At 57.1% G+C, this 24,589-nt stretch overlaps 7 protein-coding genes across 7 annotated transcripts in view; 4 read left to right on the forward strand and 3 right to left on the reverse strand.

Moving 5' to 3' along the window:
- Positions 1-444: 444 nt before the first annotated feature.
- GMORB2_3961 (Chromosome segregation ATPase) lies at positions 445-4,262 on the reverse strand (the record flags this gene model as incomplete). The annotated part of the gene is made up of 4 exons (XM_035465937.1): positions 445-1,047; positions 1,246-3,500; positions 3,571-3,794; positions 4,006-4,262. 4 exons carry the CDS (start codon positions 4,260-4,262, stop codon positions 445-447), a joined length of 3,339 nt encoding a protein of 1,112 aa, XP_035323774.1.
- Positions 4,263-7,988: 3,726 nt separating this feature from the next.
- Positions 7,989-10,451, forward strand: GMORB2_3962 (phosphatidate phosphatase LPIN; the record flags this gene model as incomplete). Its single annotated transcript, XM_035465938.1, has 2 exons — positions 7,989-8,445; positions 8,527-10,451. The coding sequence occupies 2 exons, from the start codon at positions 7,989-7,991 to the stop codon at positions 10,449-10,451; spliced, it is 2,382 nt and encodes a 793-aa protein (XP_035323775.1).
- An 811-nt stretch (positions 10,452-11,262) lies between these two features.
- GMORB2_3963 (phosphoribosyl-ATP pyrophosphohydrolase / phosphoribosyl-AMP cyclohydrolase / histidinol dehydrogenase) lies at positions 11,263-14,017 on the reverse strand (the record flags this gene model as incomplete). Its single annotated transcript, XM_035465939.1, has 2 exons — positions 11,263-11,456; positions 11,614-14,017. 2 exons carry the CDS (start codon positions 14,015-14,017, stop codon positions 11,263-11,265), a joined length of 2,598 nt encoding a protein of 865 aa, XP_035323776.1.
- A 925-nt stretch (positions 14,018-14,942) lies between these two features.
- Positions 14,943-15,710, forward strand: GMORB2_3964 (transcription initiation factor TFIID subunit 9B; the record flags this gene model as incomplete). Its single annotated transcript, XM_035465940.1, has 1 exon — positions 14,943-15,710. One exon carries the CDS (start codon positions 14,943-14,945, stop codon positions 15,708-15,710), a length of 768 nt encoding a protein of 255 aa, XP_035323777.1.
- A 720-nt stretch (positions 15,711-16,430) lies between these two features.
- On the reverse strand, positions 16,431-18,232 carry GMORB2_3965 (mitochondrial-processing peptidase subunit beta; the record flags this gene model as incomplete). Its single annotated transcript, XM_035465941.1, has 5 exons — positions 16,431-16,818; positions 16,899-17,584; positions 17,705-17,782; positions 17,845-17,970; positions 18,086-18,232. The coding sequence occupies 5 exons, from the start codon at positions 18,230-18,232 to the stop codon at positions 16,431-16,433; spliced, it is 1,425 nt and encodes a 474-aa protein (XP_035323778.1).
- A 655-nt stretch (positions 18,233-18,887) lies between these two features.
- GMORB2_3966 (Raffinose synthase or seed imbibition protein Sip1) lies at positions 18,888-21,857 on the forward strand (the record flags this gene model as incomplete). Its single annotated transcript, XM_035465942.1, has 6 exons — positions 18,888-19,492; positions 19,585-19,783; positions 19,840-20,062; positions 20,123-21,124; positions 21,184-21,579; positions 21,640-21,857. The coding sequence occupies 6 exons, from the start codon at positions 18,888-18,890 to the stop codon at positions 21,855-21,857; spliced, it is 2,643 nt and encodes an 880-aa protein (XP_035323779.1).
- An 877-nt stretch (positions 21,858-22,734) lies between these two features.
- Positions 22,735-24,589, forward strand: part of GMORB2_3967 (vacuolar protein sorting-associated protein 53) — a gene marked incomplete at both ends in the record, with an annotated part of 2,847 nt that continues 992 nt past the window's right edge. Inside the window, one exon of the mRNA XM_035465943.1 lies at positions 22,735-24,546. Coding sequence (XP_035323780.1) covers positions 22,735-24,546 — 1,812 coding nt within the window. The remainder of the gene's footprint in view (positions 24,547-24,589) is intronic.

Raw genomic sequence — 24,589 nt, forward strand, 5'->3', positions numbered from 1 at the left:
AACTCGACTGCTAGAATTGTCCTGACGCTTCTTCCCATTCAGAAGAAAGAAAGAAGGAAGAAAAAAAAAGGAAGAGGGGGGACTTGACCGACAAAATATTTCTTTTCTGCCCACCACACTACGCTACCATGTGGGGCCCTTGACTTTTTTTTTTCTTCTTTTCTTTTTCTTGCGGTCGCGGGGCATCGATTATGTCTGAATTTTCTTCTTGTTAGTAAGCAAATTATCATCTTGGCAACTTGAACTGACATGGAACAATCACTGAGTTGTCAACTTCCAAGTAATAGAAGTCAACGTTAGTCTGACACGCATATCATCTGCCAGATCCAGCTGACATGCGAAATTCACGGCAAAACGGCTCAGGTACTATCGACGAGTCGTGATATGTATATTGGTAGATTGAGGTGCAATACGGCAGACGAGTCTGACACCATGACAAGACATTCACTCGTCCGGCGTCCTGTCCATCTCCAGGCTCTCCTTCTCCTTGCTGGGCGTCGTAGCCGTGGCATCCTTGCCCTTCTTCTTCATGAACCTCCAGTTGGACATGCGGCTCTCCTTGCCGTTGCTGCCGGACAAGGACTCCCTCATCGACTCCTTGGACACTGCCGGTCCCAGGGACGGACTGCTCGTGATGCTGTCGTAGCTGCGCCCGTACTGGGCTGTCGGGTCCTCACCTGGGTCGTCCAGGTCGCCGATGCTGGACCGGTGCTCAGCCGAGGCGTTCCTGTCCGAGTTGGTCGTCGCGCTACCGGGACCCTTCTTGAATAGGCCACCGCCAGACTCCTTGCCCAGACGGCTGGACAGGCTAAACTTGCTCGACGAGCTGCCCTTGCGGAGGAGCTTGCGGATCCCGTTGACGCCGTTGGCGCCGCCTTCCGCATCGCGGGGCGTCGAGCTGACGCTCGAAGAGAGCAGCTGCTCCAGGTTGGTCGCGCTCGAGTGGGACGCGTCCGGTGGCAGGGAGTCGTGCGACTCCGACACGGACACCAGAGTGTCTACCGACTGGGCGTCGCGGGACATGCGCGGTTGGTCCGACGGCCAGTCCTCCGATGACCGCCGTAGTGATAGGTCCGCTGCCGAAGCATTGGACGCCGTCGACCTGCCCTTGGGTCTGGACTTGCCGTCCGATGAGCCGTCCCTGTCCTTCCTGAACAGTCCCATAAAGGTCGGGGCGTTGGGGTTCAGGCGCTGGCTGAGCATCGCCTTGGATGCGCCCGACGGCCTGGAGCCGATAACGCCGACCTGGCTCGGTAACGTCTGAGGGTCGTTGAGCTCCGTTTCGTACAGTATCTCATCGTCGGCCGAGGCGAGCGTCGTCGTCAGGGCCGAGGGGGACCCGTGGTTGCTGGGCCGTCGGGATCCGTTGCGAGACCCCCACCAGCCATCGCCCGGCGACCACATGCGGTGTACCGACCCTGCATCGGCACCCGGCGCGTTCCAGATCGACCCGCTGTCCGCGGACGGTTGGAGCAGATCCGAAGAGGCGATGGATGCCGGGCGGGACCCATCCGGGTTGCGATCAAAGAAGTTCCCGGCGGCCGAGCTGGCAAACGGGTTCAGGCGCCGTGGCAGTATCCAGGACCCCCCGAGGGCCTGCGCCAGCGATCCGTCAAGACCGGTCGAGTTACGGTGGCTCTTGAGCGAAAGGGTCATCCTGCGCCTGGTCCCCGTGATGTCGACTTCGTCGGTCCCGCGGGGGAACGACTGGCTCTGGCCTCCCTTGAGCGAGCCGATGGGGAGCCCCTCATCGGCCTCGCCGTCGTCTCCAGGCCTGCCGCCCCTGTTACGCTGGAAGCCCGACAGGAGGCTGGTGAGCCTGTGGCCCGAGGCGGAAGCCGCCGTGCCCGAGTGTTTCATGTTCAGGGAGGCCTGTTCGCTCTTGTCCTGATACTGCGGGAAGGGGAGCTTGTACGACGACGAATGCGGGCTCGAGAACACACTAAAGGAGTGGCCCGACGACGCCGGCGACTGCGGATCATCCTCGCGAGCGGCGACGGACTCGGGCAGCATCGGGGTCCGGACTGGCCGGGTATCGGTCTCATTGTCGATGATGCCAGAAGGCAGGTAAGCCTGGGCCGAAGGGCTCAGGGGCCCCACGGCAGACCTGAGCTCCTCTTCGATATCGTCTCCGTTGTGGAGGAAGAGCAGGGGTGCAAAGGAAGGGGGGATGCGGGTCAGGCCCGGCGGGAGCTGAGGCGGCGATTCCGTCACGGGAAGCTGAGAGTCGAGGGGCGGCATGCGTGCGTCGGCGCTGCTGTTGAGGCTTGGGTGCTTGGGTTGTTGCTGCTGCTGCTGCTGCTGCTGCTGTAGCTGCTGCTGTTGTTGGGCTGATATGGCGCCATGGTCCATGGCGCCAGACGTAGGATCCGGCGGGCCGTAAAAGGCCATGCCGGACTGGTGATGCTGGAGGTTGACCTGCTTGGCGAGGGCGTGGTATCGCTGATCGAGTTGGTGGCTAATCTTGGTCTCCTCGACCAGCTGGTGATGCAGGGCGCTCCGTAGACCCTCCCACTCCCTCCGGGTGCGCTCGTCGCTTTCCTTGACCTGCTCGTCGTCGGCGCCGGGGAGATGCTTCCGGGCCCCCTTCATCTCGTTGAGCTGCTTGCCCTTGTTGCTGAGGTCCGTCTCGAGCTGGTTGTAGTCCTCCTGGAGCTTGGAGAGCTCTGCCTGGAGGTTGCTGACGTCCGAGTCCCTCTTGTGCTCGAGTGATGCCTTCTGGGCCTGGAAGCCGTCGCGCTCCTTCTTCATCCTCTCCATTTCCTGCTCGAGCTTGCTTATGCTGTCGCGAACCTTTGACTTCTTGGCCTCCTTGTCCTTGAGCTGCTGCTCTTTCCTGCTGCGTTCCTTTTCAGCGGCGCGCATAGATTCCATGGTGGACCGGACCTGGCCCTTTAGGCCGGCAGTCAGCTCTTCCTTCTCCTTGAGCGAATGCCTCTTGGATTCCTTATCCCTCTTCAGCTCTTCTTCGATCTGCTTGTACTCGGCCTCATCAGCGGCGAGCAGGGCCACCGTGTCATTGATTTCCTTGCGGATCTCTTGAAAGCGGCGGTTGAGCTCGTCGAGCGACGCCTCGGCATCGTTCGCGGAGGGCTGCTTGGCGGGTTGGTGGTCTGCGCTCGTGACGGAGGGAGAGTGGCGTCGGTTTATCGTGTTTCGCCGCTGGCCCGGCTGGGCGCCGGCGGAATCCCGCCTCGCGGCTTGGCTACCATCAAGAACGGGAGCGGCTTCGACGGCGGCAAATGAGCACGTGGCAGAGCCCTGGAGGGCGTCATCCTCGAGACCCTTCGGCCTAGACTGTTCATCGCCGATGAAGCTGGTAGGCAGGCGAGCGTTGCCGAGATACGGCTTCCCATCCTTGCCAAAGGTCCGGAGGCGGACGGTCTGGCTGGCTGCCTGGAAATTGTTGGGTCCCATGGCCACGACGCGAATGTTGTAGAAGTGGTCTGGCTTTAGACCGGTAACCGTTATGGCAATCTCGTTGCCGGGGGACTCTCCCACTGCCACGTGAAGAGGAAAGGTCAGCATGACACAGGCGAGGTGACGAGGCGCAGGAGGGAAGAGACCAACCGTGTATCCCATTGACCTGGATAAGATATTTCTGGACCGGACGGTTCGGTAGAGGTCGCGTCCAGCTGAGGGTGGCGGCATCGGCTCGGATGCCGGCGAGGCATACATCGGGAGGTTCGGGGACATCGACGCCGAGAATGTTGATGAGTTCGGGGACAGGTTTCCATATCGTCTGCCACGATCGATGGAGGAGCCTGATGATGAGGAAGGTGGTCAGCCGCGGCCTTGAAGGGCAGTTGCAAAGGGACCGGTGGCTCTTCCCCTCTCCCTAATCCTTGATATATCCTTGATACAAGGGGGAAGTAGAGCGAAGGAGAGTGAAAGAGAGAGGGGAGGGGGAGAGGAGGGACAGAGAGAGAGAGAAGAAGAAGAGGAGGAGGAGGAGGAATATGAGAAAGGGACATGGAAAGAAGGAAAGGAAAGGCTCGGACATACCAAACAACGGCTCCCAAAGTCAAGGCCATCCTGAAGTGAGTGGCCAGCAGAACATCTGGCCTCAAATCGTTGAGGACCAGAGATTCAACAGAGTAGATTGTACGGAGCAGACGGCGGTGATCGACGAGGAAGGGAGCGGCGCTGAGGACGGCAGCCAAGGTCGTGAAGAAGCCAAGGCGAGGACCACTGGAGCCGAGCGACCAGAAGCCCAGAACGCTGAGGACGAGAGATGTCAAGAGCGGCAGCTCCCATGACATGTTCTCAGCGTTGAGGCATCCAAAACGGCGGATGTTGGGGCGAGAGGGGAAAGGGGGTCTACGAGGGAGGGAAGGACGAGGTTGAGGTTACAAGGAAGAGAGGAATGGCGAGGGGAAAATATGTATTGGAGTGGATATGGACTGACTGTGAGTCGTTGCATTCGCGTGCAGGTTTGTATTTTTTTTTTTCAATCTTTTCTTTTTGATTTTTTTTCTTCCAAATTTATTGAATATTTCTCTTCTTTTACTGGGCGAGGGATTGGATGGAACTGGGCCTACGGACCACTACGGATTGCAGGCTTAGCGGGCTGGCCTGGCGGTTGGGGGCCCGGGGAGGAGCCTGAATGGGAATTAGGCGGGTTGGCGGCTGGGGTTCTAGTGAAAAAGGGCCCTGAAGCAGCGGGCTGGATCAGCTGCGGCGGCTACCTGGACCGCTATCACCTACAGGCTACAGTGCACGGTGGGTGGGGAGATGCGCCGCGGTCAGAACGTGTCCGTTCCCTGCGGAGGCTCGGGCGGTCCAGGTGAGGATGGGAGTGAGATGAGATACGGCCTCGGGGAATACGGGGTCCATCATCCACGAGGTGACCTGGAGAGGAAGCAGACGCAGGGCTGTCAGCGGAGCCGAGGCGCTGCGTCTGTGCGGTCTGGCGCAGGCGGTGCGGGTGATGGCCGGTGCCGCATCAGGGAAAGAGGCAGCGATCTGTGCAGCGATCTGTACAGGTCATCAGAACAGGTAGGCGCAGGGTTTCTTCGCCTCTCTGCGCTCGTGTCAGGCGAACGGGTGAGGAGGCGTATGGGTGACATGCTACGACCGTGATGATGGTGACAGTACCACAACCGGATGCAGGACCCTCTCAGCTCCAGCTAGGCTCAAGCCGGAGGGGGTAGTACAATCTCGGCAGTGGATTCGAGGCGTGGGGGAGGCAAGATGGAGGAGTGGAGGGGCAATGATTCCGGGCTGTCGGTTCTGGCGAAAAGCCAAGATATCAACGTCCGAGATACGAGTAGGCTGCAGTCGCTGGCGCGGGTGATGGATGTCTGGTCGTCCCGACGGTGTGGACGGGCGTCTTTTCACTCTTACCTTAACGGGGAGCTCTCCTCGTGTAGGGAGAGGCAGAGGATGGATGGCCTGTAGGGATGTCTATAGGGATACCTGCGACGACGACGGTATTGAAGGCCTTGGCATCACGAGCACTCCGTACGGAGTCCAAGTATCAGTCGATTACGTACTGGTTCGCACTTGCCACCAGATAGAGAAGAGGAAGCTTTTACGTGCAGTACGGGGTAACCAGGCCGACTGTTTACGGATCCGGTGCATCCGGTAACCTGTAGTCCGCGGCTTGTGGTTTGCAAGTCTGCAGTCTGCAGTCTGGTAATGTGCGTTATTCAATGGGTTGGATGGGAATGGTTGAGTGATTGGGAGTGGGTTGAGAGTGGTTGGGTGGTTGGGTGGTTGAGTGGTTGAATGTTCAACGGTCAAAGGGAGGGAGGAGGTTGACGGGGACATGCAGAATGAGGGGTTCCCCTCGTGCATGATACACGTACGTCTGTTTGTCGACCAGGATAGTGAGATGGTGAGTGAGCAGTAGACACCGAAGAGTGGGAATGCGTCTCTAACGTGTTGCGATTCATTGCTCGGTAACCTGTACATCTGGTCGGGCCTCTGTAGATGTCGGATGCGATGCTGCTCGTGCTGTCGTCGTTGCTCGTACATGCATGGTAATATATATGTGTATATATATGTATATGTATATATATATGTATATGTACAGAGTATATATAAGGTATATATATTACCTACCTACTCGGCCTACAAAGCCCTATCGATACAAAGCCTATTCATTACTCACGATTACTCGCAACTAATACTCCGTACTGCGTACTGCGTACTCCGCACGCCAATTGCCCTGGCCAAGTCGTTGCCGAGGCTCATCAATGATTCATCATTATACGATATGATGATACTCCTCGTATGCATCCATCCCCATCACCAGATCCGAGGTAGACATTCCATACTGCTAGCACAGATCAGGGGTGTGATACAAGTATTGCAAGACATGGGCTTCGGTGAAAGACTGAAGCCATGAGACTTTTACACGGGTCTCACAATTGTGTGACGAAATTGCGGCCTTCACTGTACGAGTAAGAATAAATGATACTCGCAGTCCAGTCCAATGTCTACTCCGTACTGCGCGTACAGATTAGTAACATCATATTTGCCAGGATAATGCAATATACAGCTGACCAAGATGTTTCAAGAATCTCCTGTTTGTTTCAATAATCTCCTATTCGAGAATCCTCCTGTTCGAAAAAAAAAAAAAAAAGGAGGAATGTCTACCAGCACAGCCTGTCTCTGTCCTCGTCTCTGTCCTCGTCTCTGCCTACCTGCCCCCCTCCCCCCATAGCATCTACGAGCATGAGTAGGGGAGAGGAATGATCACTGGCATCAATCACCAGCTACCCGTAACAATAAGGAAGGGTTAGCCGTACAGTACTGTACAGTGTACATGTAGGATTACACGTACGGATTATACGTATTTTCTGTAATAGCAGTATGAAAACGGGCAGTCACATGCACGTCAGACCTGGTGGTACGTGCCTGCTGCACCTTCCATCGCATCCGCACCCGATCCCACCGTCCCAAGGAGCACGAGTATCTTGTCAGAGACGGATACCTCTGCATAGACCACAGTACATGGCAGTAAGAGAGTACCCCCCCTTCTTGGCAGTACATCTGACAGGTTGCATGGGCCGTCTGGATCATCATCACCATCAATCAAATCACAGGCACCGGGCCTACCGTAGAGACACGGTATGGCCGTGCAATCTGTACAGATTACGTGCATCCGTACTCTACTCTGTACAGATTCACGAGTACACTCCTGTATCTCCTTCCACTTGTAATGACATGTCTCAGACCCCTCGCTATTGCCCGATTATCCACATCTACATCTCCTGCTCTCTTCTTTTTCCGTACTCTTCTCTACCTCTTATCCTCCAGTCAACACCACCGTTGTTTCGACGGAAACCCTCCAAACCTCGGCTCATCCACCAGCCTGCCACTCTAGTGCTATCACTCTACGGATAGCGTGCTGTTATAGACTATAATTATAGACTATAATAGTGGCTTGTGATCTGTACGGAGCGTTGAATGTATCTCATCACTACGAGTATTTCTCCGCAACACATAGTGACTGCACTGCAGTCAGCCAGTGGCCAGACCAGTCCATCAGGCCAGAAACGTCCTCTCCTCTCGCAAACGATTGCCCCACGCACCGTCTGATCGGATCCCAACCCCCCAACCGTCTTCCGGCCTCGTTTTGCGCTTTTGGCCCTTGGTACGGCGGGAGACGTCGCATTATTACGTATTGCACCCGCCCGCCTCAACATTCCCTTCCTTCTTCCATCTGCTTCTCTTCTTCCTCCCACACACACACACACACACACACTCTCTCTCTCTCTCTCTCTCTACAAACCAAATTCAGAAAATCCATCTTTTTTTTTCTTTTTTTCTTTTTTTTTCCTTCTCGATAAGCAGACAACCAATTACACTCTCCGGGCATTATCACTTCACACACACACACACACACGCACACGCACACGCACACGCACACGCACACGCACACACGCACACGCACACACGATATCACGTACTGCAGACGACGGTAAACCGACAAAGGCGCAATCTTGCCTCACGGGCAGCCGCTTCCCACGCCGCCCACCATGCAGTACGTCAGAAACCTGAGCGACTCGGTCTCGACGGCATGGAACTCCATCAACCCCGCCACCCTGAGCGGCGCCATCGATGTCATCGTCGTCGAGCAGGAGGACGGCTCTCTCGCCTGCTCGCCCTTCCACGTCCGATTCGGCAAATTCTCCCTGCTGAGGCCTTCGGACAAGAAAGTCGAGTTCAAGGTCAACGGCGTCAAGCAGGACTACTCGATGAAGCTAGGCGAGGGCGGAGAGGCCTTCTTCGTCTTCGAGACGACCGGAAACATCCCCAGGGACCTCCAGACCTCGCCCCTCGTCTCGCCAGCCAACAGCCCCCCTCTCAGCCCGCAGTCCACCACAGAGTCCAGCTCGGACCTCAGAGAGCCTGATCTCCTCGACCTCGACGCTGCCACGCCCAAACCTGCAATCAGGCCATCGCCTACGGTTCTCCAGTCCTCCGCTGGTCTCGGTACCGTACCCTCCCCTCGTCGTCCTCGCTAACTGGGTTCCCAGGAAGACGGCCATTGTTCGCTGACGTTGCTCCGTACAGGACTCATCACGCCCGCCTCCTCACTCCCCGGCACCTCAAACGGCCGCCCCGCCTCCGGCGACTGGTCCGGCTCGGCAGCGGCCACCATGCCCCGCCCCCAGAGCGACGACGCCCTGCGCTATTCCGCCCGGTCCCTCGGACGCGACGAAGGCAACACGATAGAGGACGGGCTGGATGCGTCGGAGCGGTCCCAGAGCCCACCTCCCCTGCCGCCCAGGGAGGCCATCGAGCGTGCCACCATGCTCTCCAAGGAGCTCTCGACGGCCAACATCCCTACAAAGATCACCGACACGGGCGACCTCATGCTGGACATGACGGGCTTCAAGAGCAGCGAACAGGACATGCTACGCGCCGAGGTCTTTGCGCGCAAGGTATTGGCCGAGGAGCTGGAGGGCAACTACGACATCGGGTCGCTGTTCGGCTTCGACGCCGAGGGCAACCTGTGGATCTACAGCAGCGAGGAGGCGCGCAAGGCCGCCATGAACAAGACCATGGAGTGCTCCTTGCAAGGTCACGGGGTGGCCGACGACGCCGCCTCGGACCCGGGATACCAGAGCGACGGAGGGACCGAGGCACCCCGCCAGGCTGCGCCGTCGTCGTCGGCGGCCGCCATGCCGTCTCCTTCCCACCGCCGCTCCGAGTCCGACGCGGGCCCTGTCGACATGCAGACCCCTCCCCGGACCCCCCGCCACACCGGCGACCCGAACCGCAACTACGCCAAGACCCTCCGGCTGACTAGCGATCAGCTCAAGGAGCTCGGGCTGAAACCCGGTCCCAACTCGATGAGCTTCACCGTCAACAGGGCCACCTGCTCGGCCAACATGTACCTGTGGAAGCACGAGACGCCCGTCGTCATCTCCGACATTGACGGCACCATCACCAAGTCGGACGCCCTCGGCCACGTCCTCAACATGATCGGCCGCGACTGGACGCACGGCGGCGTTGCCAAGCTGTACAGCGATATCGAGGCCAACGGCTACAACATCATGTACCTGACCAGTCGGTCCGTCGGCCAGGCCGACACCACCAGGGCCTACCTCAACAACATCGTCCAGGATGGCTACCGCATGCCCCTGGGCCCCACCATCCTGTCCCCCGACAGGACCATGGCCGCGCTCCGGCGCGAAATCTACCTTCGACAACCACAGGTCTTCAAGATGGCCACGCTCCGTGACATCCGCAACCTGTACGGGAACAAGGGCGGCGGCGGCGGCGGCGGCGGCGGCGCAGAAAACGAGGTTACCACCCCCTTCTACGCCGGCTTCGGCAACCGTCTGACGGACCAGATATCGTACCGTACCGTCGACGTGCCCCGCAACCGCATCTTCACCATAAATTCCAACTCGGAAGTCTCCCTCGACCTGCTGACCCTCAACAAGCTCAAGATGACGTACGTCAACATCAACGAAGTGGTGGACCACTACTTCCCCCCCGTCGGCACTCTCGTGATAGGTGGCGGCGAGGAGTTCACCGACTTCAAGTACTGGCGTGACGATCCCCTCGCACTCGACGACTTCTCCGCCAGCGAGAGCGATGGCGACGACGATGACGACGACGACCAGCCCGACGGAGGAGATGATGACCAAGAGGAAGAGGACGACGAAGCAAGCGTATATGCTGATGATGATGACCGTGAAGACGAGGAAGTAGGAGAGATCATGGAAGATTCCTACATTTCTCGCGATTCGTATGACGAAGAAGATGCTGAAGATGAAGGTGAAGAAGGTTTTGAAGAAGAAGAAGAGGAAGAAGAAGAAGAAGAAGAGGGGGAGGGGGGAGAAGAAGAAGGAGGCCTCCCGACAGAAGTACCCATCCACAAGGACGACAAGATCCTCACTGACGAAGAAGACGATGGCGATGACCGTCCCGTGTCGGAAGACGTACACGCCGAAATCATCACCGGGGTTGGTAATCTATCCATGTAGCCGCTCTCTCTTCTCCCATCTTTTCTGCTCTTGTCAAGGAAAGGAAGCAGCAAAAGAAACCAAAAAAAAAAACCAAGAACAAGAGAAGAAGGAAAAGAAAGAGCAAGGAAACAGAGCTAAGAAAATCATGTCATCAGAACACCGCAGACTCTGAGCCAGATTACGTCGAGGAGCCAGTCGAGATACGACCGCCGTCACCATCGTGGGCTTGACTTGAGTCTTGGATAAATCAGCCCATCCACCATCATACATCATCGTCCGACCTGTCGCCCTTCCCTCAACAGCAACCCGAATATCCCCTTCATTGCCAGCGACGGTAGAAAAGAAAAGAAATCAGCATATATTTTAGAATACCCAAAGTTTCACTTCCTTTCCTCGCTCAACCATTCAGACCTTTCGGCAAAGCGATATCTTAGTCTTTTTTTTTCTCTTGTGTCTTAGGGGGTGGGAGGGGGNGGAAAAGGTCAGTAAACGGCATCATAGCGTGCAAACCATGTTCTCTTTATTGTTCCATCATTCACGACAAGGGTTTTTTTATATATATATCTTTCATTGCTCTGGATTATACATATAGACTTAGCGAGGGGTTCGAAATCCCCTGGTTCAAATTGGTGTCTTTTATATATATATATATATATATATCTTTTGTGCGTGTGTCTGTCTGGACATACAGTTCTTGTACTTTAAACCGTATCACTTTTTGATTCTTCTCGTCTATATATATTTTCCAACCCCCCTCTCGTATCAACACCAACACCGTCAAATTTTTAAGCAACATTGTGATTTCCCCCCCTTCTTTCTCAAAATCCCATTACAGTGCTCCCATGTGCTTCAATCTCAACTCTACTGCACGCCTGTGAGCTTCGAGCTCCTCCACCTTGGCGAGCTGCATGACGGCCTTGCCGACGTTGCGCAGTCCCTCGGCCGTGAGGTTGGAGCTGGTAATGTGTTTCATGAAGGATCCCAGGTTGACGCCAGAGTATTGCTTCGCGAAACCGTAGGTGGCTGTTTTTGTTTTCTTTCGTCAGTCACTGTTTGTAGGGTTCAGGAGAAGGAAGGGATGAGAAGAAGAGGGGGTTCGAGACAGAGAGAGGAAAAGAAGAAGAGGTGAAAGGGAAGAGAGACGAAGGAAAAGAGGAGAGGGGACGAAGGGAAAACATACGGAGAGAGTGATTCACGCCAGCCGAGTAATCACCCACACTCTCGGGGGTCCACTGGCCGACAAAGACGCTACCGGCATTCATGACCTTGTCCACGACGGCCGGTGCGTTGTTGACCTGTAGGATGAGATGCTCTGGGGCGTAGTCGTTGCTGATGCGCATGGCTTCGTCGATGTCGGCGACGCGGACGGTGACGGAGTGGGCGATGGACTTGCGCACCAGGTCGACGCGGGGGAGGGCCACGGCCTGGCGGTGCACCTCGTCGTCTATGGCAGCCATGTGCGCGTCGTCGAGCCCGACGGCGATGAGGACCGATTGGCTGTCGACACCGTGCTCGGCCTGCGAGAGGAGGTCCGACGCGACGAAGACGGGGTTGGCGTCGGCGTCGGCGATGACGAGCACCTCCGAGGGTCCTGCCGGCATATCGATGCTCACACCCGCGTTGGTGTCGTTGCTGACGTGCATCTTGGCCGCCGTCACGAACTGGTTTCCCGGCCCGAGGATCTTGTCTACCTTGCTGATGCTCTCGGTGCCGTAAGCCATGGCCGCCACAGCCTGCGCGCCGCCCGCGAGCACGATGCTCTCGGCCCCGACCTTGTGCGCCACGTACACGATCTCGGGCGTGATGCTCCCGTCCGGCCGGGGCGGCGACGCGAGCACAATCTTCTGGCACCCGGCCACCATGGCGGGGACACCCAGCATCAGAGCCGTGCTCGGGAGGACGGCCGTGCCTCCAGGCACGTACAGACCCACGCGCTCGATGGGGCGAGAGAATCGGCTGCACACCACGCCCGGCATCGTCTCCACCTCAAGGGACTTCTCCTCCTTCTGCGCCGCGTGGAACTTGCGGATGTTCTCGTACGAGATGTCGATGGCCTCGATCGTCTCGGGAGACAGCTGCATCAGCTCTTTGGGGAACGGTGCCTTGAGGACCGGAGACGTCAGGGATGTCGCCTTCTCGAACTGGTGCGTGTACGACAGTACAGCCTTGTCGCCGCCCTCACGGACCCTGTCGATGATGGGCGTGACGATCTTGAGGATGGTGTCGGGCGACTTCTGCGAAGGGCGCTTGAGCGTCTCGCGCAGCTCAGCCTCGGTGGCCTTGGTGGCATCGATCTGCAGCATAGCAACCCTTTGCTCGTCAACGGCAGCGGAGACAGGAGCCGCAGAAGGAGCGGGGGTGGCATCCGTCTTGATACCCTCCTTCTCGGCCCACTTACCCTTGGCGTTGCCGGTTCTCCTCTTGACCTTGAGGCTCTTGGCGTCGAGGTTGGCCTCAATGTCGGCGAGGTTGACGCCAGCGCCAACGGCCTTGGTCAGGGCAAAGTAGATGACGTCTGCGGCCTCGAAAGCGATATTCTCCTGCGTCTTGGCATCGCAGAGCTCCTCGGCCTCCTCCATGATCTTGGCCCGAAGAAGCTTCTCGTCCGAGAAGAGGCGGGCCGTGTACGAGCCCTGCGGGGCCGACGCCTTGCGCGACTTGAGCGTCTGCTCGAGGGCGGCGATACCCTTGAGGTCGCCGAAGCAGCCGAATTGCTTGAGGTGGCAGAAGCGGTTCTTCTGCCTGACGACGAATTTGAGGGTGTCGTTGTCGCAGTCGAGGGCGATACGCAGCAGCTCCTGCGTGTCTCCCGATGTGGCGCCCTTGATCCACAGGCCCCTCTTGCGGCTCTGATAGACGCCGACACGCGTCTTCAGGGCCTCTAGAATACTCTCTTCGCTCGTGTAGGCTAGTCCCAGGGAGACGCCGGCCTCGTCGGTGACAACGGTGGGCAGCAGACCGTCGGGACGGTCCGACTGCCAACTAGAAGCAATCACTTTGGACAGCAGCAGGCGGCCCTCCTTGTCCTCCTTATCCGTGGTTAGGCCTGTCGAGGGCAGGATGGGGATAGCACCAGACTTGCTGGCAACTTCAAGGAACTTGCCGAGAGGCGCAGCGGCGGCAGGCTTGAGATAGACGGTCCTGTTCTCAGCGATCTTCCGAGCAGCAGCGACGAAGGCGTCCACCTCGGCAGCCGAGGGGTCGACGTCACGAACCAAGATACCGTACTCAGAGACCTGCGACAAATCCAGCTTCGACACGACGGGAAGGACCCTCGATCCGAACTCGGCGTAGTCCGGCATGTCTTCGGGGCGCACAAAGACCCTCCATGTGCCCTCGTTTAGGATGGCAGTGACGGCGTCAGGCGAGTCGATAGCGGTAACATCCATGTGGGCGAGGTATTCGTGGTTCGGGCGGCCGAGGAATCGGGACAGGCCACTGTCCTTGAGCTGGGGAGCGGCATCGATGAAGGGGACGCCGGTAATGGCAACCTGCTCGTAAGTGAGACCCTCGACGGTGCCGCTGGCCTGCCCCGCGGGCGTGGCCACGCTGATAAGGAACGGCAGGGGAAGAGTCGTCTCCATAGCGTTCACGCTGAAGTAATAATCGGTAAATCAGCTAGCTAAGTGGACGAAGCCTGATCTGGGCTTCTAGGAGGTGCCGAGAATGGTTGATGTGTAAGGTGGTCAGAGGAAAATATGGTTGACGGCTTGGCTTTTTAGAGTCCTGCATCGGCGCTGCCGCATTTGGTGGGGCAATCGAATGTCAGTCACAGATGCCCCTCCTTCCACAAAATTACAGATCCCACTATATCCAGGCCAACGTTGAGCATTAGTTATACTACGACATGACTGGTCCTGGCCGTAAATTACCCGATTGACGCTTCAATACTTATGAAGATAGTGTTATTGAGTATTCTCCGTAGGGCCACGATGTCTGACGCATCCATTAGAATAGATTTTGCCCGGTATCGGCCACCAAAGTCGTACGAACTTGTAGGGATACTTGAGCCACCTGATGATGCCCTCGAGGTGTCTAGGCACACATCTTCACGCCGACTTTACTGGCCGGTGGCAGATATTGAGTTGTGGGCTTTCCTATACCCGAGGGAAGCAGGTCGTATATTCAATGTATTCATACTCTCGATAATCCCTCTTTTCGCCGGTTCACAATGCGTCCTACGCCGTTGGGATGAGGTGTTAGTCACCTGTCGGATTAACTAATTACCCGAGATGATCGGTCTACTTCCCTCAAGCGCAACCAAGAAGCTTCACACGCGCACGATCATCGACCAGCTACGAGAAGCACCTGAATCATCATCGTTGCGGGCCAGTTTCGAGAGGCTTAGACTGCGAGCTGAGCCATACACGATATACTACGACACTGCAGGTCACGCACGCTGCCCGCGCTGTCTGGTTCCCGCGACGCGCTGATGCGCCCGCGCGACGCTCAACCTTGAGGTATCATCAACAGCGGCCCACAACATACATACACACGATTCCGCTGGCCATGTCATCCAGCCAACCGTCCACCAACGGCGCAGCGGCCCCATCGGCCAACGGCTCGCAGACAGTCCCCAACACGCAGCAATCACAGCCACCGGCACAGGCGCAGACCCCGACGCCGCAGACTGCCGGCCCCTCATCCTCGTCATCAACATCAGGCACGCGCCCTCGCGATGCCCGGCTAGTCGAGCTCCTCCTCGTGTCGCAGGGCGTGACGGCGTATGAGCAGCGTGTGCCCCTCCTCCTCCTCGACTTTGCCTACCAGCACACATCGTCCATCCTCAGCGACGCCATCCACCTCACGGGCGACCCGTACATCACGCAGGCCGGGTCCAAGTCATCGGGCGCCGCGGGCGCCGCCGCGGGCGCACAGTCCGACGTCTCGGTCAGCGCCAACGCCGTCAAGCTGGCCATCGGCGCCCGTCTGGCCTACCAGTTCCGCGGGGGCAGCGCTGGCGGCGGCATTAGCAAGGAGTACATGCAGGAGCTGGCGCGCGAGCGCAACAAGGTGGCCCTGCCGAGGATCGTGCCCAACGAGTGGGGCGTCCGCCTACCCAGCGAGCGCTTCGTCCTCAGCGGCACGAGCTGGGGCCTCAAGGACACGTGGGATGAGGAGGACGGCAGCAGCGAGAGCGGCGGCGGCGGTGACGCCATGGAGGGCATCGAGGCGCCCGACCCCAAGGAGGATGAGGGCGGTGACCCCGTCGAGGGAGGCACCATGGACGATGTCTTTGGTGAGGATGTCGATGAGGAGATGGCCGAGGACGCGTAGGAAGACGTCCTGATACTCTCACAGCCTGATGCGTGTCACCATGAGCTGGGCCCAGAGCGAGGAAAAAATATGGCGTGAGTGAGGAGGCGGAGGACAAAAGGTCGGGAAATCATTCTGACTCGGGCATTTCATCAGAGGGCGTATTTGGTGTTGGGATTTCTATTTTCTTTTTCCTGTCATACAAGACTACTCTTCAAGACATGGGCCAGGTGGGAACAGATACCTTTCAATTTCAATATCAACATTTCGACAATACTCTACATCATCTGATCATCCAAGACAGGAGCGTCAAGGGGAAGCGAAACATGGAAAACATCAAATATCTGGGACAGGACGAGACGAGTATTGGGGGGCAAACCCCCTTTGACACAAACCATACATTCATAATGTTAGGACCTTGGAGAAAGGGGGCACGCATACACACTTTCGACTTCAATAGCGAGGAAGCAACTAATTCACCACAATACAAGACAATCACATCGGATAATAAAATGGGACAGAAAAGCAATTAGAGTAAAGTTATGATACACTAAGCTCGCACGCGGTATCTCATACACTCTATACCCGGCTCTAAGCACGACAACGCACGTGCCCTTTTTTCCAACAGGGAAAGTACAAAGAAGAAACAAGAGCCACCACGGCAGCCGCCACGCCGGAAACAAGAACAAGTTACCCCCTGATAATTTTTTTCGTCTAATTAAAAAAAAGAGGTAGCTTTGCTTAGAACTTGGGCTTCAACTCGTTCCTCAGGCGCTGGTAGTCGAAGAGAGCCTCGATGTTGCCGACGGCGCTGATGGCGAGGTCCTGGTCCCAGATCTTGCGGTTGGCAAAGTCCATGACCTCCTTCTCGGTGATGGCGTCGATCTTGCGCTCAATCTCGGCGGGCTCCATGCGGCGGCCGGTGCTGATGAGCTGGCGGCCGACGTCCTCGGCAACGGCGGTGGTGCCGTCCAGGGACAGGAGGATCGAAGCCTTGAGCTGGGCCTTGGCGCGCTCGACCTCGGCCTCTTTGACGTTAGAGCAAAGGCGGATCCACTCGCGGAGAGCGAAGTGGACGACGTCGTCGACACGGTCAATCTTGTCGGTGGAGAGGTAGATACCCCAGAGACTGTTGGAACGTTAGCAATGCTCGTTGTTTATTTTTGGGGTTCCGCGGAGAAAGGGATAAAGTGGGGGGAGGAGACGTACCCAGTGTCGCTGTAGCTGGTAGAGAAGCTCATGAAGCTGTTGGCAATGTCATACTTGTGAACAATGCCGCTGAGCTTGCTGCCCTGGTGGGGAGCGTTGCCCATGGCCTTGTCGTAGTTGCCGACAATGGCCTGGGTGACGAGGGCGGTGAAGTAATCCTCGGAGTCCCAGCTGACACCCTCGACAGCCAGGGCGATGTTGGCAGTGCCCATGGTGTCGTCACGAACGCGAACATCAGAGCCGATGAAGTCGGTCTGCTTCTTGGAGAGGATAGAAGCCTGGGTCTCAGGGCCGTTGGTGGGGAGGCCGGCGAAGTGCTTCTCGGCAAGGTCGACGAGCTTCTCGTGGGGAACACCGCCGGAGTTCACGAGGACCATGCGCTCAGCAGTGTAGTTGTTCTTGATGTAGTTAACAAGCTCGGTGCGGGTGATGTCGCGGATGTTCTGGCGGGGGCCCAGGATGGTGCGGCCCAGGGCCTGGTGCTGGAAGGCAGTGGCGTGGAGGTGATCAAAGACAACCTCCTCGACCTGCTTCTCAACCTCCTCGGACTCGCGGAGGATGACGTCGCGCTCGCGCTCGATGGCGGAAGCCTCGAGCTTGGAGTTCTGCAGAATGTCGGAGAGAATGTCGACAAACTGGGGGACGTCGGAGTTGAAGGCCTTTGCAAAGAAGACGGTGTTCTCGCGCTGCAGACGGAGAAAAAAGTAAGCGAATATCCGAAGTATTCTTTCTCTCTTTTTTTTTTTTTGCTCTTGCTTGGCCGGGGGTGGGCCAAGGGGAGGGGGGAAGGGGCAAAAAAAACTTACCGAAGTGTAGGCGTTGAGGTGGCCGCCTAGGTTCTCAACCTCGAGCTCCAGCTGGTGCTGAGTACGCTTTCCAGTGCCCTTTCAGATGAAGAGTGTCAGCATTTAGGTGAATCAAAGATCAATGGCGATGAAAATCGTACCTTGAAGGCCAGGTGCTCGAGAAAGTGTGCGGTACCGCTAGTCTCGTCGGTCTCAGCACGGGAACCGGCGTCGACCCAGACGCCGACAGTCGAGGTCTGCGCCCATGGCGAGTAGTTCGTAGCGACCTGATTAAGGAGATGTCAGTACAAAGAAGAGAGTCGCTGTGAACGTGGTGAGGCCAATTGGCCCTGCTCGCGTTGTCGGGTCGGGCCGGGGGAATAGGGAGGATCGCAGGCTTACCGTGAGACCGTTCTTCAGGGTGGTCGTCTGGGTCTTGTTGTTGAAGGCGGGCGTCGCAAAGCCACGCTTCCAGAGTCCAGTAGCAGACAGACCAGCACGGGGCCGCAGACCCCTCGAGAGGTTCAAAGCTAGTCTCCGTGACGCCATGGCGGAGTGTTGAAGAGGTTTGACGAGAGTTTGAGTTGTTTGATGAAATCTTTCCACTTGGCCCGGGTCCGAAAGCTTTCCTGCGGTAATTTGCAGCCTGAGGGCTGAGGCTAGAAAGCTTAGTCATTCCGGGTGGCTCCGACTTCGACCCTAAAAAAATTAAGGGCGACCAATCCATCGTCTTACATTCAAAATCCTTGCAAGAAGAAGACGATGTAATTGTTATTCCCAGAATTGAAGAGATTTCTCAACTGGTTTTCTATGATTACATTTTCTTAATCGTCTTTTCACGTCTGTTTTGCTGACATGACTTCTCCATTAAGCGTTTTCTTCCTTTCCTCCCCTGTATTCTATATATTTTTTTTCCTCGGCCGGTATGTACAGGGGCTTCCCTGCAGCGGCTCTACGGATCCAATCAGCGGTGGGCATTAGTAACGGACCGGTGACCCGAAACGTCGAATCACCATCGTTACATGGTCAGCCGCTCAATCAACGTCGAATGCATCAACAAATTGTCGCTACTTCTTGTGTCGACGTCGTTTTATCAGGGCGACGCCTTCATTTCCGTACCAGCCAACCGTGACACAAGTGCCGCATCGACCTTCATACTTTCCTCGGAGACTTACGAGGGTATTATCACGTCGTAATACCCGTAATGGCCCCTGAGTCGCCGGTCGGGCCTGTGTCCCGCACCATGCCTCTCGTCCAGACATATCCACCCTTGGGTCAGGTGACGCCCCTTGAAAGTGGACGCGTCGACTTGATAGCTACCGTTGAATCTGAGGAAAACGTGCCCTGGGATGTCATTCTATGGAGCTCGATAGATGGCGCAGCATGGACTGGGTCTCAGCTGTTCCCAGCGGATGCCAAGTCTGAGCCGCAGTGCTTGCAGTCCCATGCCGCATCTATCACTCGTAAGCAGTACTATACCGTTTCCCTGACTTTCAAGGAGTCTGTTCAGTTCACGCTCAAGTATCGCAGTGGTCCAGAGACGGACTGGTCCTGGGCCCGCGATGAGCAAGGCATAGCTGATGGGACCATGGTTGTCCGGGCCATTGAACCTCTGTCTGTCCATTTGCGTGACCTGGTCGACCTGTCTCCTGGGTGGGACGTGGCCGGGTGTCTAAGTCAGACTCCAAGGACTCTCCTGTGGTCTCTTCAAGCCAGTATTTCCTCTACGGGTCTCCGCACGTACGACGATGCCGACCGAGGTTCGGTGCGCGATATATGCATCGGGACTCTCAAGACTCCTTTTCTGAGGTAAAATCGTTTCTTCTCGTATATTCCCGGGACGAGACGGTGTATGATCCGTATGCACATGTACATCTTATCATGACTGACGCGTAATGCAGATGGTTCGCCCTTGTACGCAACTCATCTCCCTGGCTGGCACCTCGGCAGGGCAAAGAACACCTTTATTTAGACCATGATGCCATCATATGTGCCTTTCTGACACTGTCTGGACGATACCTCGTCTTCTTAACCCTAGCCGGCGTTGACAATGTCGTTTCCGTGCTGCGAAGCACTCAAGAGGGACGGCTTTCTGTTCATGTAGGATCATATTGCCACCCAGACTACATGCGAAGCTGACCCCTCGCATGGCCTAGGCGCGTTACGACGGTGTTGGTGGCAACGATGGCCAGGCAACAGTCTTGGTTGCTGAAGGTGATGACCTCGGGTGTACGATCAGCGCCACCATGTACCACGCCCGGGACTTGGCCATCAACACGAGCGAAGGCATCCGCGAGGAACCCAATCCAAGCTATCCTCCTGATAGAGCGCAGCCTGGTCCACAATCATCTGAGCCTTGGTACGACGGGCTCGGCTACTGTGAGGAACCTGAGTCTATCCTTTCCTCCGCTCCTCATCTCTGATCCCAAATCGCCGTAGGCACATGGAATTCCCTTGGTCAGGAGCTGACAGAGGGCAAGATCCTCCACGCTCTCGAGGAACTATCAAAGAACAATATAGATGTGTCGACCTTGATAATTGACGACAACTGGCAGAACATTGACCATCGCGGCAACAGTCAGTTTGACCATGGGTGGCTCGATTTTGAGGCCGACACCCAATCTTTCCCTCGCGGCCTTAAGGCGACCGTCACTTCTATCCGACAGCGCTACCCCAACATCCAGAATATTGCTGTCTGGCACGCTCTTCTAGGCTACTGGGGCGGCATCTCCGCAGACGGACCCCTTGCCGAAAGATACAAGACGGTTGAGCTCTCACGCCAAGATCCTACTCTCCCAATCAACGGGAGGATGAGTGTAGTCGATGCCGTTGATGCGCCAAGGCTATACGACGACTTTTACCAGTTTCTCGTTGACTGTGGCGTCGACTCCGTAAAGACGGACGCCCAGTTCATGGTCGACACATGGACCGATCCCGCGGCTCGCCAAGAGCTCCTCTACACCTACCTAGATGCCTGGAGCAACGCGGCCTTGCGGCACTTCAGCATGAGGACGATATCGTGCATGTCTCTGTTCCCCCAGTGGATATTCCACATGCAGTCCAGCCCCCGGAAGCCGACGTTTCCCCTCCGCAGCTCCGACGACTTCACCCCGGGTGAGCCATCTGCACACCCGTGGCATGTGTGGACCAACGCACATAACTGCATAGTCCTGCAGTGCCTCAACGTCATCCCCGACTGGGACATGTTCCAGACGGGTCACGAGTTTGGGGGCTTCCACGCAGCAGCGCGTTGCATCAGCGGCGGCCCGGTCTACATAACCGATGTTCCTGGGAAGCACGACACGGATATCATATCCCAGATTACGGGGAGAAGTCCCAGTGGAAACACTACGATCCTACGGCCGAGCGTGATCGGAAAAGCCGTGAGCCCGTTTGTCGGATATGATGACAATGCATTCCTGAAAGTCGGGAGCTACAATGGTAGGCGTCATGCTCCGTACATCTATGCAAGGACGAGGCCCGGCAGCTGACTGCAACAGGTGCTTCGGAGACAGGGACATCAATCCTCGGCGTCTTCAACGTCTCGGGGCGTCCACTGACCGAACTTGTTCCTCTCTCCGACTTTCCCGGAACGGTCAGCTTGGCTCGGTACGTCGTGAGGGCGCATACCACTGATGCGGTGTCTGCCCCAACATCTCTCTCGTCCCCGAGGTCACTCTTCAACATCACTCTCGGCACGCGAGGGTTCGAGATCCTCTGCGCGTATCCCCTGCAGCATATGCCTTCCACCAGAGGGCCGGGGACGGTGTCGGTTGCCAACCTCGGCCTGGTCGACAAGATGACGGGATGCGCTGCCATTACGAGCGGCACTACGCACAAGCAGGACAATGGGCGTATACGCATCACCACCCGTCTCAAGGCATTGGGGGTTCTCGGTGAGTACTGTTCCGATTTCAGCATGTAAAGTACTATGTTATTCTGCGCGTGCTGACCAGGTCTAGGCATCTACATCTCGTGCCTTCCCGACTTAGATATCCCGCGTGATTTCATGATTACCATTTTGAAGAATCCGATCCCTTTCGAGACCGTCACAGTGTCCGCAGCGAATCCGCATGTCTTGAAGGTGGACCTCGAACGTGCCTGGGGAGATATGGAGATGAGCAAGAAGGGAGGGAGGGAGGTGGACGTGATGGTCCACTTCTCTGTCCGATGATCTACAGGCGTTTTCGGGAGTACAGGATGGTTTGGATGGTTTACGATGAAGATGCATGGAGGCAATGATATGAGCGTGGTTGTGGTTGTGGTCGGGCCCGAAATCTGAACGAGCTGTATACAGACAGTCAAAACTGCCAGGAGGCATGTCATGCTTGATTGTTCCTCAAGGGAAACATCTCATCTGCACATGTCTGCGATCAGTATTGATCGAAATCCATTTCCTTTGAGCCCAACCTTTAACAGCCGCGCATATGATGCTATACCAATTGGCCCTCATGACATGACATTCCTCTAGGGTATCACTACTAATATATTCACGGAGAAGTGTGGATACGTACCTCGTTTTGTGCAAACAGCGATGATTCCGAAGTACTATCATGGCTAGGCTCAGAGGCCAATTCAGGGGATCAATTAGATCGAGAATTTCAAGACGAGAAAGGAAAAAAAAAAGAAACGGATATATCGAGATTGGATGATATGAATGAGCCATTGAGCTATCCGATAACGACTACTGATTTTTTTTTCTAAACATGGCGCTCTTACACGAACCTCGTCAAATACCGATACCCCAGAAATAGACCGGCAATAATACACCAATCTTATCTAATCTACTCCTGTCTGTCTCCTGCCACGCCATCATCCCCGTCCTCATACCTTCCGCCCGCCTCGAAACAACAAACCGGTGCTGGCGAGACAGCGGGCAGCTGTCTTTTCTTTTCTTTCCTTTTTCAAATATTCTTCTTTCATCTTCCGTCTTCATGTACCAGAATATGAGTTCCAAGCTGGGGGGACCGGCATCGTTGGATGCGGGTGAGTTGCTAATGCGGCTTAGAGGAGCTCGCTATCCTCTGTTCACGTCTCCTTAACGCTGACAGTGTGGATGCATGTACCCAGTCGACTACGATCCCGTGAGCCACCTGAACGAACTCTTCGCGCACCCGACGACGCTGTCATCGATCAGCCAGGTGTCTCAGACACTCGGAAAGCGGCAGAATGAGCTGCTGAGCGAGATTGACGGGTTGGAGCAGCGACAGGCGTACCAGCCCAACTCGAGTCTGGAGCGGATGCAGTCGGCGCAGGCGGAGCTAGCGCAGCTATTCCGCAAGATCGAGGCTGTGCGATCACGAGCGGCCGAGACGGAACAGAACATAACATCGATGACGGCGGACATCAAGAGGCTGGACGGGACGAAGCGCAACCTGACGCTCAGCATGACGGCGCTGAAGCGGCTGCAGATGCTGACGACGGCGTACGACCAGCTGCGCGGGCTGGCCAAGACGCGGCAGTACCGGGAGTGCGCAGGGCTCCTGCAGGCCGTGATACAGCTCATGAAGCACTTCAACAGCTACCGGAGCATCGAGAACATTGCGGCGCTGAGCCGCGGGGTGGCCGAGCTCCAGAGGGAGCTGCTGGAGCAGGTGTGCGAGGACTTCGAGATGGCCTTTGCCAAGAGCGAGGTCGGCGCCAAGAGGGGCGTGCTGGCCGAGGGCTGTCTGGTCGTGGACTCGCTGGGCGACGCGGCCAGGTCGCGCCTGCTGACGTGGTACGTCAACACCGAGCTCCGTGAGTACCGGCAGGTGTTCAGGGGCAACGACGAGGCAGGCAACCTGGACAACATCGGGCGGCGGTACGCGTGGTTCAAGCGCATGATGAAGACGCACGACGACGAGCACGCCGCCATATTCCCCGCGCACTGGCGGGTCAACGAGACGCTGGCGGCCGCGTTCTGCGACGGTACGCGCGACGACTTCAAGGTCATCCTGGAGCGTAGCATGCGGCGCGGCAGCGAGGGCCCGAAGCTCGACGTCAACCTCCTGCTCAGCTGCCTGCAGGAGACGCTCGATTTTGAGCAGAGCCTGGAGAAGCGCTTCGCCGGGGAGCCGCGCGCCAGCATCGACACGCTCAGCTCGACCGACGACAGGCCGCATACCTTCAACGGCACCGTCTCGGTCGCCTTTGAGCCCTACCTGAGCCTGTGGGTCGAGGCCCAGGACAGGCAGCTGGCGGGCATGATGCCGCGGTACCGCAACCAACCCCTCGTTCCCGACGACGAGGAATTCTCCCCGCAGGCCGTCATCCCCTCGGCCATCGAGCTCTTCCACTTCTACAAGCTCACGCTGTCCCAGTGCGCCAAGCTGTCTACGAGCGACCGGCTGCTCGAGCTGTGCAGGGTCTTTGCCAAGTATCTGGACGAGTACGCGCAGCAGGTTCTTCTGCGCATCCTGCAGAGGGGTGGCGGCGGCGCCCCCGTGCAGAATGTGGTGCTGGTCCTCAACACGGCCGACTTTTGGCACCTGAACACGAACCAGCTCGAGGAGAGCATCAAGAAGAGGATCGACGCGGATCTCGCGACCAAGGTCGATCTCTCCTCTCAGTCTGACTCGTTCCTGGGCGTCGCCCGCGCCGCCGTCCTCGCCCTCGTCCACATTGTCGAGGTCGACTGCGAGGGGGTCTGGCGCGAGATGAGGAACACCAACTGGAGCACCATGGACAGCGCGGGCGATCAGAGCACGTACGTGGGGGAGCTGGCAAAGCACGTCGACGACAGAACGCGCGAGATCCTCGCCATCATCGCCAAGCAGCAGTACGCCAGGGCCTTTTGCGACAACCTTGTCGACCACCTGGCCTCGACCTACATCGGGAGCATTGTTCAGTGCCGTCCCATCTCGGAGACGGGTGCTCAGCAGGTACGTATGCAACGCACAGAGATTTTCTAAAACTGACAGACTC

This window comes from Geosmithia morbida (genome assembly GCF_012550715.1).
Source record: "Geosmithia morbida isolate 1262 chromosome Unknown scaffold_2, whole genome shotgun sequence".
NCBI classification, from domain to species: Eukaryota; Fungi; Ascomycota; class Sordariomycetes; order Hypocreales; family Bionectriaceae; genus Geosmithia; species Geosmithia morbida.